Source organism: Oryzias latipes, chromosome 22, assembly GCF_053564925.1.
Source record: "Oryzias latipes strain Hd-rR chromosome 22, Olatipes_Hd-rR_3.1".
Lineage (NCBI taxonomy): Eukaryota > Metazoa > Chordata > Actinopteri > Beloniformes > Adrianichthyidae > Oryzias > Oryzias latipes.
The window spans coordinates 6,081,605-6,097,520 of NC_136258.1; the positions used below are offsets into that span (position 1 = coordinate 6,081,605).

Genomic DNA, 15,916 nt, shown 5'->3' on the forward strand with positions numbered 1-15,916 from the left:
ACCGCTCAATCTGACAACACTGCTCTCTTGCGTAGTTGGAGAGACGTCCTGAAATTTGTCCATTTTTTATGTTGACAGTTTTAATTCATAGACCTACAAAATGCAACTTTCCATGTAGTTTTCGAAGCAAAACCATGAAAAAGAATTTAAAAAAAATAGAACTACTCATACTATTGTTGCAGTTTGTTCGTGTACATTTTTTCAACTGCTTTCCTTTGGCTCCATGTATAGATGAAGTTAAAAAACACTTTTTCTTTAATGTAGTGTCCAGTTTTCTCAGAATTAAAATTTGCCATCAGATTTGGCAGGAATAAAAAAAGGGGGCATCGAGCAGTTTTGAAGAACACGACTTCCCAAAGAATAGCTGAAGCCTGATGAGATCGACAGCCACAGCCACACAAAATGAGAATGAAAATGTTTTATTTTTTACATTTATTCTAAATTGAACACACTCCGAACAAGAACAGTCTGCAGGCCTTCAGTAGTTGGTTCTAAGCCGACGGTTCTCCTCTTGCAGCCTCTCAATCTCTTGTACCAGAGACTCGTTGACCGAGTATTTCTCCATGAGCCCCTGGATCTCCACCTGGAACACAAACAGCAGGATTGCAGCCCAAAACAAAGGCGATGACATGTCTTTGTACCGTCACTGTGTCCTCGAGCAAGGCAGCTAAACCACATAGTTGCTTTGGGTGAACATGTCTGCTTAATGTAATCCAAGATAGTTATGCTGACATCTTCAGTCTCTTACCAGCAGGATGTAGAACTGCCGGATCATTTCTATCTGCAGGTTGATGATGTCCTTGTGACAGGCGTCTCTGAGAAAACCATAAAAACAGAACAGGTCATGTGATCACAGTTGAATATTGTCCGTGTCAGAAAAGGTCAGACAAACCTGCACTCTTCCACGGTTTCATGGATCATGTTCTGGATGAGTTGGATCTGCAGTGAGGACAGGGGAGCGGCCCCCCCCTGTCCAACCACCTCAGCGATGCTCTGGGAAAGCGAGGTCGGAACTGGACCTGAACCTTCAACCACAGAGAAACATCAGCCTGCAGCCTTTTTTTTCTGCCAGCTCCAGCTGTGAGACAAAGCTGCACCTGCTGCAGAGGGGGGGCTTCTGTAGACAGGCGAGTCGCTGCTGAGCTGCGTTTGAATGCCGTTGGCTCTCTGAAGACCGGCCTCTGGAGTAAAGAAGGGTGCCGCCGGCTGACTGTGGTTGGTCTGCTGGGATGTGGCGAGTGTCCCAGCCCCCTCTGCCTCCAGGCTGGGGCTGCTGCCTGCATCAGCCTGTCAAACAAAAGGGATCAAACTGAGAAAAAAAAAAAATCAGGAAGCGGGCAGCTCTTCATTACCTGAGCTCACCTTCCTGGGAGCTTCTGCACCCGCGGAGCTGATTGGCTCCTCCTCTTTGATTGGCAGCGGTGACTGGAAGACTGACAGAGGGCTGTAATAGCGCCCCCCGGAGGGTGTCTGGGTTCCCAGTGGAGTTCTGCGCTGCGAGCTTGAAAGAGGGTCTGAGACAGACAACCATCACCATGACAACAGGACCGAATCTGAGAGGCAAGTTCACCTCAAACAGAAATGTACTCTACCTCTGCTGATCCTTTATATCAACATGACAACAGACAACCTTTTGATAAAATGTCCAGTCTTTCTAATTCTGTTAAAGACCCACTCCAATGACAATGGTGTTTGCAAAATGTTCTTATGGCATGTTCTTATGATCAATGACATTTCTTAAGAAAATTCATCTTAAACTGCCTTTCTGAGTTTTTTAATATCCAAATCGTGATGAATCAAGATCAGACGAAGAAAAGAAACTCGTAGTTGTTTGTGAAATGGGAGGCCACAAGCTCCGCCCCCATCTGATGCTTCCATTAGTAGACGACCAGATGAACGTCTTTGTTTTCCTCGTCTGAGCAGGAATCTGGATCTAAACTGTACAGCTGGATAGCACCAATATTGCTGGCCATTTTTGCTGCCCCGCCAATGTTAGGTTGGCCGTGGGTGGGGCTGTAGGCCAGGGGAGAGCATGTAAACAAAGGGATGATGGGAAATGAGTGCAAGCTTACTTCCTGCCAACAGTCCCACCCACAACTCAGAGGTGAATTTCTAAAGAACTCCTGCCGCTCTGCAGAAACTATTTCCTAGAAAACGATGCAGGTTTCTTGATTTGGCTAAAAGCCACAACCATAACTAAACGACCGCTGGGAACGCTTTGACAATAGATCAACAGATGATTGGAGTGAGACTTTAACCCTTTAACCCTCTTAGATGGGGTCAAGATGAGCATTGACATGTTCTCCCTACCATGACAAAGGTGGATGAAGGTGGAAAGATTTCATGTAATCCATGGACACCAGTGAAGATCACAAATCATTGAAGAAAAAAGCTTCAGAGCACTGTCTAGTGGGTCTAGATGACCCAACTCCCAATGGTAAAGTGCCTAGGATAGCACAAGGGTTAAGGATCTAAGATATCTTCTATTTCCTTTCAAATAAAAGCGTTCCGTGTGGATTATTCAGCACTTAAAGATAATCCATTTCCTGGTTTATTAGAGGTCAATAAAACGTTAAAGTATACTTCATCTGTTTATATTTTCCACAAACCTTCTCTGACTGGAGAAAAAACGTCCAGACTACCGCGGCCGGTAAGCTGCGGACCCCCCCCTTCTCCGGGCAGCTTCTCCAAACTCGCAACTGTGGAAAAACAGAATAGCAGTTATTTCCAAATTATAGCAACCGTCCACCTTGGCCTCGTCCAAACCGAGCCTCTCCAGAGATGGAAGATACCATCAGCAGAGCGAGGAGGATGGAGAAAGAAAAAGCTATAATGAAACACGAGAGACGGGCCACAGGGGTTGCAAGCCAGTTGCCTCTGTGCCGGTCCCAAGCCCGGATAAATAGAGAGGGTTGCGTCAGGAAGGGCATCCGGCGTAAAAAATTGCCAAAATAACCATGCGAATCATCCACAACACTTTAGACATACCGGATCGGTCGAGGCCCGGGTTAACAACGACCGCCACCGATGCTGTTAACCTACAGGGTGTCGGTGGAAATTTGACTACTGTTGGTCGAAGAAAGAGGGGAGGCAGAAGGGTCCGTGGCCAGAGAGAGAAGGGAAAAGGCAGGAACATAGGTTTGAGAATAGGGACTCTTAACGTTGGCACAATGACAGGGAAAGGCAGAGAGCTGGCAGACATGATGGAGAGAAGGAAGGTAGATGTACTGTGTGTGCAGGAGACAAGGTGGAAGGGCAGCAAGGCACGTAGTATTGGAGGAGGATACAAACTGTTCTATCATGGTGTTGATAGGAAGAGAAACGGGGTAGGTGTGATTCTGAAGGGGGAGTTTGTAAACAGCGTGCTAGAGGTGAAAAGAGTCTCAGACAGGTTGATGAGCCTAAAGTTAGAAATTGAAGGGGTGTTGGTGAATGTAGTCAGTGGGTATGCGCCACAGGTTGGCTGTGAGTTAGAAGTGAAGGAGAGATTCTGGAGTGAGTTGGATGAGGTCATAGAGAGTATCCCCAGAGGAGAGAGAGTTGTTATTGGAGCAGACTTTAATGGGCATGTTGGTGAGGGCAATAGAGGTGATGAGGAGGTGATGGGCAGGTTTGGTGTGAAGGAAAGGAATCTGGAGGGACAGATGGTGGTGGACTTTGCGAAGAGGATGGAAATGGCTGTAGTCAACACTTACTTCCAGAAGAGAGAGGAACATAGAGTGACATACAGAAGTGGAGGTAGGAGTACTCAGGTGGACTACATCCTATGTAGACGAGGCCATTTGAGAGAGGTTAGTGACTGCAAAGTGGTGGTAGGAGAGAGTGTAGCCAGACAGCACCGCATGGTGGTGTGTAAGATGACTCTGGAGGTCAGGAAGAAGAAGAGAGGGAAAACAGAAAAGAAGACCAAGTGGTGGAAGCTACAGAATGAAGAAACTTGTGAGGAATTTAGGCAGAAGTTGAGACAGGTCCTGGGTAGTCAGGATGAGCTCCCAGATGACTGGGAAACTACAGCAGAAATTATCAGGGAAACAGGTAGGAAGGTGCTAGGTGTGTCATCTGGAAAGAGGAAAGACGGTAAAGAGACTTGGTGGTGGAATGAGGAAGTACAGGAATGCGTCCAGAGGAAGAGGTTGGCTAAAAGGAAGTGGGATGTAGAAAGGACTGAGGAAGGTAGACAGGAGTACAAGGAAGCGCAGCGTAGAGTGAAAAGAGAGGTGGCAAAGGCCAAACAGAAAGCTTACGATGAGCTATATGACAGGTTAGACACAAAGGAAGGAGAAAAGGACTTGTACAGGCTAGCCAGACAGAGAGACAGAGATGGGAAGGACGTGCAACAGATAAGGGTGATTAAGGACAGAGATGGAAAGGTGCTAACAACCCAGGAGAGTGTACAGAAAAGATGGAAGGAGTATTTTGAGGAGCTGCTGAACGTGGAAAATGACAGGGAAAGAAGGGAGGAAGAAGTGGTTGTTGTGGAGCAGGAAGTAGCAGAGATTGGAAAGGATGAGGTTAGGAAGGCTCTGAAAAGGATGAAGAGCGGAAAGGCCGTCGGTCCTGATGACGTTCCTGTGGAGGTATGGAAGTGCTTAGGAGAGACAGCAGTGGAATTTCTAACGAGGTTGTTCAATAGGATTTTAGAGAGTGAGAAGATGCCTGAGGAATGGAGGAGAAGCGTTCTGGTTCCGATCTTTAAGAACAAGGGTGACACGCAGAACTGCAGCAACTATAGAGGAATAAAGTTGATGAGCCACACAATGAAGCTGTGGGAAAGAGTAGTGGAAGTCAGGCTTAGGAAGAAGGTGGAGATTTGTGAGCAGCAGTATGGTTTCATGCCCCGTAAGAGCACCACTGATGCCATTTTTGCTTTGAGAATGTTGATGGAAAAGTACAGAGAAGGTCAGAAGGAGCTGCATTGTGTGTTCGTAGATTTAGAGAAGGCGTATGACAGGGTGCCGAGGGAGGAGCTGTGGTGCTGTATGAGGTCGTCTGGAGTGGCAGAGAAGTATGTCAGAGTAGTTCAGGACATGTATGAGAGAAGTATGACGGTGGTGAGATGTGCTGTAGGTCAGACAGAGGAGTTCAAGGTGGAGGTGGGACTACACCAAGGATCAGCTTTGAGTCCTTTTTTGTTTGCTATGCTGATGGACAGGCTGACAGACGAGGTAAGACAGGAATCTCCCTGGACAATGATGTTTGCGGATGACATTGTAATTTGCAGTGAGAGTAGAGAGCAGGTGGAGGAACAGCTAGAGAGGTGGAGGTTTGCTCTGGAAAGAAGAGGCATGAAGGTCAGTCGTAGTAAGACAGAATACATGTGTCTGAACGAGAGGGATCAAGGTAGAAGCGTTAGGTTACAGGGGGCTGAGGTGAAGAAGGTGCAGGAGTTTAAGTACTTGGGGTCAACAGCTCAGTGTGATGGGGAGTGTGGAAAAGAGGTGAAGAGGCGAGTGCAGGCAGGTTGGAGCGGTTGGAGGAAAGTGTCAGGAGTGTTGTGTGACAGAAGAGTGTCAGCAAGACTCAAAGGAAAGGTGTACAAGACAGTGGTGAGACCAGCTCTGCTCTATGGGTTAGAGACGGTAGCAGTGAGACAGAGACAAGAGGCTGAGATGGAGGTAGCGGAGATGAAGATGTTGAGGTTCTCCTTGGGAGTGACCAGGTTAGACAGGATAAGGAACGAGTACATCAGAGGGACGGCTCATGTTGCCTGTGTTAGCGACAAAGTCAGAGAAGCCAGACTGAGATGGTTTGGACATGTTCAGAGGAGGGATAGTGGATATATTGGTAGAAGGATGTTGGAGATGGAGCTGCCTGGCAGGAGGGCAAGAGGACGGCCAAAGAGGAGATATATGGATGTCTTAACAGAGGACATGAAGTTGGCTAATGTTAGGGTAGAAGATGTTCATGATAGAGTGAGGTGGAAAAGGATGATTCGCTGTGGCGACCCCTGATGGGAAAAGCCGAAAGAGAAAGAAGAAGAAGAAACACGAGAGACGGGCGGCAATGAAATGAGAGCTTCTTTTTTGTTTTAGAAAGAGTAAAATCATAAAAAAGTTGTCAACTTTTTGGTAAAAACAAAGGAATCAAAACAAGAAGATTGTTGTATCGAAATTGGTTAAAGCAAAATCTTTTCTGTGGCAACCTTTACCCCCCAAAGAGCCAATTGGATCCGTTTCCCACAGATATTAAAATACCGGGAAAAGCCTTTGGAAAAGCCTTTGGAAAAGCCGGTGTTTCCAGTGAACGGCATCATTTCACTCGTTTTTAAAGATCTTCAAGAGATGTTCTTTTATTGTATCCTCTGTCTTTTAACGGGTTCTGATGAGAACTATTTCCCCAGAGGCCTCAAAACTAGCAGATATGTGGTCATTAACCAGCAGATAATCCGCTTCTCCAATAGATTTTGTCAACAAACAACTATTTTCTCATCTGGATCAGGATGCTTTTGGGAAAAGCTTCATGTTTATTATGGGATGTCTCACCACATTTGAGACTTTGTTGTTTGCTAATTCCTCGTTTCATATGAATCATTCTGGTAAAGTCGCTGAAAGCAAACATATCTGCAGGTGCCGCTAAACCTACTGTTTTCTTCAGGAACTTCCATCCTTGTCCTGCCTGGGTCAGAACATTGTTGGGATCACACGCCGGCGGGAGTCGTGGCGGTGATGCAGGTCGATGGTCACACAGAACTTTACTTAGAAAAGTCTACCTTTTGATTTTTAATACTCAGCCTGTTAGGGTTTTGTTTTGTTTTAAAAAAAAAAATTTTTTTAACAGCTGGTGGACAGACGACCCGAGAGGTTCTGCATGATGAGGCTTTCAGTCACTTCTCATTCAGCACGTCCTGTCTTTTTAAAAGAACTTTTCATCCCATAACAGCCTCTGGTCGGCGTTCACAGCCATAGACACGCCCCCTCCGCGTGCTCACGCTGCTCTCTTTTCCCGTCGCACATCCCGACAGTGTTAAAGGCACCACGACAATCTTGGAACATAATAGTTTTTTTTTTACAAAACCACAGAGAGCCGCAGCACAAGGAGGAAAGAGACTTGAGACCCCCCCGAGTTAGACTGATCGTCAAAGACCAACCTTCACGGAGAGGAGAGAACATGTCCAGACTGTTCCTTCCAACGCCGCTGAACTTCTCTGCACCAGCAGGAGGCTCCACACTTTTCTGACCTGCTTCTGGACACGGCGCCTCCATACCTGCAGCCTCCCCTGAACACAAAACACTTAGAAACGTCTCAACGACAATAAAAACAAATTTTTCTGTTCCAAAAACAAAATGCATGCAGCTGACTGAATCGTCCTTACTTTACCCACCTGTGCTGGTAGCCTGTCTGAGGGGGGCGGGGCCTCTGCTGGGGTCAGCATCTGGCTGGCTGCTGCTGGACACTGAGGAGCTGGCTCTCTTTGAGGAGATCTTGGTTGATCCCAGTTTACTGGACTGAGGTCAGAAAGGGTAAACAAGGACCTGAAAATGCTTTGGTTCCACAATTTGGAAGCAGCTCACCGGCCCACTCCGTCGGCGGGTACCTTGCTTCTGCCGGAGCTGCTCTGAAAGCGTAGGCAGGTGACTGACGTTCTGTGAGCCACAGTGATCCTCACGGGGGCGCTGGAGCTCCTCAGGTCGTACTGATAGATCTTCCCCTGCGTGGAGCCGACCACCAGACCGGTGCCGTCCGGAGTGAACTCCACGGAGGTCAAAGGACTCTCTACGCGGATGGAGCGCAGGACTCTGAGGGCCCAAGGAAACTTTCAGTTATTTTAGTGGAAAACAATGAACTGATTTATTGTCTCTGGATAAAAAAAAACATTAAACTTCTCAAAAGTTATTCAAAAAAGTTACATTTTTTTAATGAATCACAATTTCAGAGTGACATGGAATGTCTCCGGCAGCCTCGTGACCCCAAGAGGGACAAAAACGTGTTTAGATGATGAATGAAGGACAATTTCAGGTAAAAACTTTATACAAACAGTTTAAAGGGTCCATATCTGGAAAATTTAACTTTTTGAGCTTTTAAATGTTTTATGTTTACAAAAACATTCCCAAAGCGGAATTTTGATCCATCAACGCATTTCTCAATATTCCTCTAAAAACCTGCTCTCTGAGCACCAGTTGTGGAAAGAAAATATGCAAAAATAACTCATACTTCATAAAAAAAAGTGGTCTTGAGTTTGCCAAAGGTAAAATATTACCATACATATGATCATGATACATCATGCTTAAGAATAAGCGTTATCTAAACGAGATAGAAATGGTCAGATTGGCTCATTTTGGACTGATAACAATAAATATTGATAAAATTGTGAATTAAAGATGCTGGGAAAAAACGAAAGATTTCAAAATTACACAATCAGAAAGAGAAGACATAAGAGAACGATAGTAAAGGTTTGGATTCTGAAGAACATCTGGGTTCTGTTGCATAGCTCGTGTTTTCTACAGAAAGTCCCGGTCGTAATCGCTGACTCAGCACTCTGCTGCGGTCCAGGGTTTAGACACTCGCTCCCACTCCAGTCCGTTCAGACAGACATTTTAAGGATTTTTAGGGTTAGGCTGCTTGGAAACTAAAAATGGAAAACCCACGACACACATCTAAAGAACTGAGATGCAGATTTAGCAATTTTCTGAACTCTTCAGCTTCTTCATTTTTGAAGAACTTGATTGAAGTTTTAAGAAAATTATACTGGAGCTCAAATCTATAAACTGAAATGACCTGAAAAATAAAGACATGTAAAATAGTTGTGGTTGGACTCAGAATGCTCACATCCTGCTGGCCGTGTCATAGCAGACGATCTTCTTGTCCAGACCCACGCTGACCACCAGCAGGTCATTGGTGGGGGAGAAGGCCACGCCGGAGGCTGGAGCTTTGTGGGCCCCATAAAAGGCATGGAGCTCCTTCTGGGTGTTCGAGTCCCACAGAACCACGGCGCCGCTGTCTGAGACGGTCCCCAGCAGGGAGCGCTTCACTGTGGACAGCCTGAGGTCGTGGATGGGCTGAGGAAGAGGCGGAGGGGCAGAGATCAGACCTGGAGGCGGAGCCTAAACCATCTTAAAGACCCACTCTGATCATCTTTTGATCTGTTGTAAAAGCGTTCTCAGTGGCCTTTTTATTTAGATGATGTTGATTTTAGGCAATAAAAACAAGGTAATTTTCTGGGACATAGTTTCTGTGGAGCGGCAAGAGTTCATTAGAAATTCACATCTAAGTTGTGGGCGGGGCTGAGCACAGCTTTCCTGCTAGCTTACAGCCCCAACCTAACATTAGCGGTACAGCAAAAATGGCGAGCGAAGGTGGAGCTATCCAGCCGTACGTTCATTTGTCTGCAGGTGGGCGCATCAGAATGGAGCAGAGCAGGAAGCCTGTGGTCAGCCCAGTGTATTTTCTACGTCACTAATAAAAACTCAGAAATAAAATGCCATCTTCAACTGCAACGCTGACCTCAAGCTCCAAAATCCCAGCAAAAATTAGGAAAACTCGTCAGTTAGAAAAAAACATTAAAATGAGTAAGAAATTGTTTTTAATTTCCTATACAGAGCAGAATCTTTCAACCCGTTTTCTCTTCTTTCAGTAGCCGCGGTTACATGGGCAGAATATCTTGATCGGATCAATGGTCGGGTTAAAATTCACCAGTGCACATGGGATCAGAAAACTTCTTTCCGATTAGAACAAACGTTCCCATGGCTCATACTCTCGTTCGGAATGAATCATTTGGGCATGCGCAGTAGTGTAAAAATCACCCGGATGCGGATATAGGTCCCGTTGTAAACAAACCGCTTCCACAGACATTTATGCAGCAGCTCGGTAACATACGAGACGATCTTCCAAACGTGCTTTTATTAATGTCATGAATATTATGAATTGCCTGTTCGCTCATCGTTATATTTAATCTGTGTGGTCAGTGCTTTTTTTGTGGAAGAATTAAGCTGGACGAAAGCTTAGGACAGACTAACACGGGCTAACATCATTAGCCTGATGGATGGACACAAAATCCAGGACCGTGCGAGAAACGCAGCAATCTGCAGCTTTCTAAGGACTGAGCGACTTTTATTTCTGCTCTGAAAGTTCACACAGACCGCCCCAAAGCCACTCTGTGAGCTAGCGGCCCGAGCTCTGTTCAAACACGGTTCCTCCTGAGTCCTGCAGCCGCTAACCCAGAGCGGCGGGACTGCTTGCAGTCTGAATTCTCCCACACATAACAAAACAACAAAACGCACACGTAAAAAAGCCCCCCCCCCCCCGACACAAAATTATTAATCCAGCTGCTCTGCTCACTCGGGTGCCAGTGGACCGAGTGAGCGCTCCTCCTCCGAATCTCCCCCGTGAGGGGTGTAAGAGAGGGGAGAGCCAGCGGGGCGAGAGCGGAGCGGCGCTTTTCACGGGGTGTCCGCAGAGCTTTCTCTCAGCGAAACACCGTCTATGCGTGACGTAAACCAGAGCAGCAGTGACACACGATCGGAATGACCGTTTACATGCTCCACGATCGGATAAACGATCGGTATAACCCACCTATCTCGATCGGAAAGAAATTCTGATCCGAATGAGTCTGACCGGGGCAGAGTATTCCGAACGGCGCGTTTACATGACGCATTTTCTTTCCGATCAGGCGTTCATTCTGATTACTTTTGCCCATGTAAACGCGGCTACTGACCCCCTTCAATAACACACAACAAAAATACAAACTTCTATTCATTCCTAAAATAAACTATTCTTTTTAGACAATCATATTAATAATTTGGAAATATCAAGAAATGAGGAGATGGGTTTGGATTCCTATCCGGGTCGGCGGGGGACTCACGTGCTCGCTGCCGTGGCCGAATGCTTGGCTGGACAGGTTGGTGGTCAGACTGTGGATAACCAGCTCACCGCTGGTGGAGCCTGAGATGATGCGGCTGTCGCTGGCATTGAAAGTCACACAGGTCACCTCCTCCTTGTGGTCCTGACACACACAGCCCAGCGTCAGCCTCGCTCCTGGCGGGACTTTGGAGCGGAGCGAGCGGGACAGCAGGGTCTTACTTTGAGGGAACGGTGGAGTCGCGACGTCTTCAGGTCCCAGATGTGGACGCAGTGATCCAGACCTCCACTGACCAGGAACTGGAAGGATGAACTCAGAGCCACGCGAGTCTGCTTTTTCTGAGCAACGGGAGAAGGGCGGACAAAGAAAGATCTGAATGAAGTTCAGGAGGAAACCACAGACACTCAGCTTTTTCCCATTTCTAATGCAGAAGCTGTTTTTCCCCCTAAGTTTAGGCCCACGGCTGAACCTCAGACACTAAACAGAGAAATACTAAAAATATCCAAACATTTGCAGGTGATCCAAGCCCCTAACATGCTAAAATAATAATGAAGGCAGTCACAAATTCTTTTTGGAGGGATTTGTGTCGACATTGAGAAAACTTTGAGGAAAAACGCCGCTGACGGGAAGCAGCAATAGGAATCGGACTACAGGCACCTTCAGAGGGAAACGTGAAATGTCTGTATGGAAGCAGCGTGATGCGGGAGCAGCAGGGAACTCACCCCCTCCGCCAGCTCCACCACCGGAACGGGGGCCTGCTTCAGGCTGGACACCACCAGCTTGTCTCCGCTGCTGCTGGCGCTCACCAGGTACTGGTCTGACAGAACGGCTTCAGGAGGCAAACTCTACATTTACATCATCCGTACCAGAAACGTTTGAGTCTGCTACAAGAAAAACAAACTAGCAGGACATCTAGCAGGAAATCCTTTGTTATATACTTTGGTGGTTTTGATTCTTTTGTGTTTTGTTTTTTAAATTGGATCTTTTCTGTGTCCTGATTGGCTGTAGATTTCCACTGTGCCGCCTCTCCTGAACAGAACCAGTTTAATTGATCTAATTTACATAAATCTTTGATTTCAAGCACAACTTTGTTTTCATTCTACAATATTGGACTCATTTTTCTGTGAAGGTGTAAACTTTGAGTTCAAACCAGAGAGAAAAGTGTAAAAAAAAGTTAAAGACCCACTCACATGTGTTTCATGTGGCCTTTTTCTGATGATGGAGGACAGTCATAAAATTACAATTGAAAGTATTTTATTCTAATTGTAGTAAATCAGGAAAAAAAAAAGCTTGTAGGTGTGACATAGGACCTACAGCGCCGAGCTCCAAGCTCCCTGCTCTGCTCCATCCTGATGCATCCACAGTCAGACAAATGGATCCATCAACGTCTTTGTTTTCTTCGTCTGAGCTGGAATCTACGGCTGGATATACTGCTCGCCATTTTTGTTGCACCGCTAATGTTAGCTTGGTGGTGTTAGGGGCTGTGAACTAGCAGGAGAGCGTGCAGACAAAGAGATGATGGGAGGGGGGGCAGGTTACTCCACACCACAAATTGGAGGTGAATTTCTGCCGCTCTGCAGAAATTATGTCCTAGAAAACAAGAAATGTTTTGGGATTTTGCCAAAAAATGGCGAACTTGTAAATAACAGACTACTTGGAACGCTTTAAATACAGATTAAAAAAATGATCAGAGTGGGACTTTAAAGTCTGTTAAAGTGTATAAAGTGTGTAGTTTGGGATTTTACACCCTTAAAACATCTAGATTAATATGACTACTTTGTAGATTTCAGCTATCACAGGTTTGTTTTTTTTTATAAACGCAACAGTCGATAACTGAGGGTCTGTGTACCTACAAACACGGCAGACATTAGTTCATTTTCTAATGTCAAAAATGTTTTTGTTTGCCGTGACGGTCAAATTCTAAAAACGGTTTCAGGCCGTCTTCCTGATGTAGACAGGAATGGTGCATCTGCGTCCCCATCGCACATCAGGATACTGTTGGAGCTCCAGCAGGCCTGAGCCACGGGGCTGCTGCTGATGTGGGGATTGAACTGCTCCAGCGGCGCCATGGTAACCGCATCCCAGAGCTTCACACAGTCTCCGGTGGACACCAGGCGAGTCACCTCCTCCATGATGGCCGGGCTGGAGACAAAACAAACGCGCCTCAGCAGGAACAACAAATATGTACAGAATTTATTACATGACTTACTATAAATAAACAACAAATTAAAAAAGACTAAGATAAAAAAAAAAAAAGTTTCAAAGTAGACTAACTGAAAGCTGAAAAGGATTTTCAGATGTAAGGACAAAAAAAATGAGTTAGGGTAAGCATTTGACAAATGTAGAGCCACAAAAGACGAACATCATTTAAATCTGACAATAAAATCAGATTCTATGACTGGAAAGAGAAAATGTCGCGAAGTGAAGAAAACTTCAGAGAAGACTCTAAATGAAGGAAGCAGCTGTTCTCATTCTGTTCCAGTGAAGAAGAGTCACCATGTATGCAGATTAGATCAAATCCATCTTTATCACACTTTTCATATTCTTGTGAATCTCCTCTAAAGAAATGATCATTTCTAAACATCCTTAAACATTGTTCTTCAACACTTTTCCATAAAACTACTTTCTGAAATGAATTTTGTGTTTCCTGAATCCAAACAGCCAAAGTGTTGCCATTGACATCACGCCATTATTATTTTAATAGCTATTATATAATGAAATACATTTACAAGCATCACTAAGTGTTTCTATTTTCATGCCATAAACTCTTTACTTTGTTATCAAAAAGTTCTTTCAGATCTTAATAAAAGCACACTGCAGTTCTGCAGAACGTCCGTGAAAGCTGGTAGAGAACTGAGATGAGACAAAAGAGAGTCTGCAAGAATAAACGCAGAAGTGGAGAAGATTCAAGAGGGAAGACACGTCAGAGACTGAGAAACAGACCGGAGGCAGAGCTGGACGTAGCAAAGATGAAGATGTTCCCTTTGGGAGGAACCAGGATGGATCAGGATCAGGGATTCATCCATCAGAGGAACTTTTTAGAGATAAAAGCAGTTGGAGACGGTTTGAACATGTGGAGAGGAGGATGTTGGTAAAGGGATGCTAAATTTGGAGCTACCAAGAAAAAAGGAAGACCAAGGAGAAGGGGGCAAGTCCACTAAGTTGAGGGGTAGGTTTATAGGAATTTTGGACAATTCTTCCAAAAGTGCATTGGTGAGGTCACACACTGATGGTGGAGACGGCCTGAATCTCAGCCTCCACTCTGATTCATGCCATCATAAACCTTCATGTAAACTATACATACATACACATATATATATATATATACATACACACATATATATATATATATATATATATATACATACACACATATATATATATATATATATATATATATATATGTGTGTGTGTGTGTGTGTGTGTGTGTGTGTGTGTGTGTGTGTGTGTGTGTGTGTGTGTGTGTGTGTATGTATGACAAAATTATTGATTTGTGGATTGTTTGAGTTGCTCTGAGTTCTGTCGAGTGATTTGCTGAGTAATAATATGTTGACAGACTGACCTAACCCTAAAGTTATATTTTATATTTTTTTAAAAAACAACGAAAATATCAAGCACCTGCTGACCAAACATTAATTTATAATAGTTATAAATTCTTAAAGGTTTAAAGTTGTTTGTATCTAAACTAGTCAGTAGCTGCAGCTGTTAGTTAGTTACCGCTAGTACCAAATTGCCAAAAGGAAGGAAAGTCAGCGAGGCTAAAAGTTGAAAGACAGCCGTAAAACAGTCAGAAAAGTACGGAAACAGACCGAAAGTTGTGGAAAACCTTCGTAACTTTAATATTAGATGTTTCATACGAACCCAAAAAGAGGGAGGCGAGAGATGAAAATGTACTTTTTTCCCCAGCCAGTAAACCGACTCCACTCTACGGAGAGCCAGGAGGGACAAAACAGTTTCCTCCTTCCACTTCTTCTTCTTCTGTGGTTCATTTGCGTTTGGGAAACAGCTTCTGGTGCGTTACAGCCACCACACAGTCTGGAGTGTGGATCAGGATTTTCCCTACGAATAGTCATGGTACTTACACCGAAAGTACCACCAAGATTTTCCACAACTTCGTTGTCCTGAGAAACAAAATCAAAATCCACAATCTTTGGTTACTTAGCACACTGTGTCTATTCAAACTAATCTTCAGTTTTCCTATTTTTTCTTTGAATATTCTCCGTGGTTCTGCATACTTGTCACATGTCAATATTATGGCCGGCAGCAGTTCCTGACTGTGTGTGTGTGTGTGTGGGGGGGGGGGTGTTCCTGACTACAAGGGTCGTATTGTTTTCGTAGTTAAAAAAAAAATCTGCACTCAAGAGCGAAAATTTGACCCCCGCCTCATGCGCAAAAAAGTCACCAAAATTCAATTTTTAATTCAAATTGTTATTCATTTTATTTTATTATACTATCAGACATGATAGCATGTCGATTAGTTAGTAATTACAGCCAGAATGAACAAACACAAAGCCAGAAACCAACAGATGAAGCATGAAAGAATAGAAGGCTTTGAAAAATAGGAGTTCCAACATTTACCACTTGGGGGCGGACGTCCACAATCCTGCTTAAGGCCTGTTCACACCGGGACGAATTTCGCCGGCGATTTTCGCCGACGTTTAACGCCTCGTGACTAAACAAAGGGCCCCAATGAGAGTGTGCACACCGACGCGAAAAAACGCCAGGCGTTAAAGCGTCAAAAAAAAAAAACGCCTCGGGTTCGTTTTTTTTTTTTGACGCGTCGCGTCGAAATCTACTCGACCAATAAGAACGGCGCTTTTGCTCACGTGTCTGGAGCTTCTGAAGTTACAGTAAAACACAACTTGGGGGCGCTCAAACACAAAACTGCCTTGCTGAGCACACATACCAGCGAAGAAGATAGACGCCAAGTAGCGTCTACACTGCCGCGAAGCAATAATGACGGACATTCTAAAACATCCCCGAACCAAGCACCAGTTGGAGCTACTGGTGCTTGAAATATTCATGTTTTCTTTGTTTGATTCTGACAAGCGTGTAAATACTTGCTCTCTTCTTCTGAGTGAAAAGCGACTTTAAGAAGCGTAAAGTTGCGCAGCGCCACCT

The 15,916-nt window shown here is 44.9% G+C and overlaps 1 protein-coding gene across 4 annotated transcripts; it reads right to left on the reverse strand.

The window, feature by feature from the left end:
* Positions 1–403: 403 nt before the first annotated feature.
* Positions 404–15,518, reverse strand: LOC101174063 (protein NEDD1). Of its 4 annotated transcripts, none has more exons than XR_002872667.2 (16): positions 15,374–15,518; positions 14,657–14,916; positions 12,792–12,937; positions 11,518–11,612; positions 11,017–11,133; positions 10,799–10,939; positions 8,767–8,996; positions 7,535–7,736; positions 7,322–7,445; positions 7,088–7,216; positions 2,610–2,699; positions 1,363–1,501; positions 1,098–1,287; positions 893–1,025; positions 749–815; positions 404–583 (listed from the first exon to the last, which is right to left on the reverse strand). XR_002872667.2 is itself a non-coding variant. In XM_023951889.2 (16 exons), the coding sequence occupies exons 2-16, from the start codon at positions 14,866–14,868 to the stop codon at positions 479–481; spliced, it is 2,133 nt and encodes a 710-aa protein (XP_023807657.2). In that variant the 5' UTR covers positions 14,869–14,916; positions 15,374–15,518; the 3' UTR covers positions 404–478. The 4 variants fall into 4 exon arrangements, 3 of the variants coding, with proteins under 3 accessions (XP_023807657.2, XP_023807656.2, XP_078796910.1); XM_023951889.2 differs by having other exon boundaries at positions 1,098–1,277; positions 1,353–1,514; XM_023951888.2 differs by having other exon boundaries at positions 1,363–1,514; positions 15,374–15,517.
* Positions 15,519–15,916: the final 398 nt, after the last annotated feature.

Bases quoted from the DNA above. Each gene is read 5' to 3' on its own strand.
- LOC101174063 (XM_023951889.2), bottom strand. From the start codon at position 14,868: ATGACTATTCGTAGGGAAAATCCTGATCCACACTCCAGACTGTGTGGT. The intron at 11,134-11,517 runs GTGAGTTCCCTG...CCCGTTGCTCAG, and splicing joins TGGTGGAGCTGGCGGAGGGG to AAAAAGCAGACTCGCGTGGC. The intron at 2,700-7,087 runs GTTGGTCTTTGA...GTTTTTCCACAG, and splicing joins GTTCTCTCCTCTCCGTGAAG to TTGCGAGTTTGGAGAAGCTG.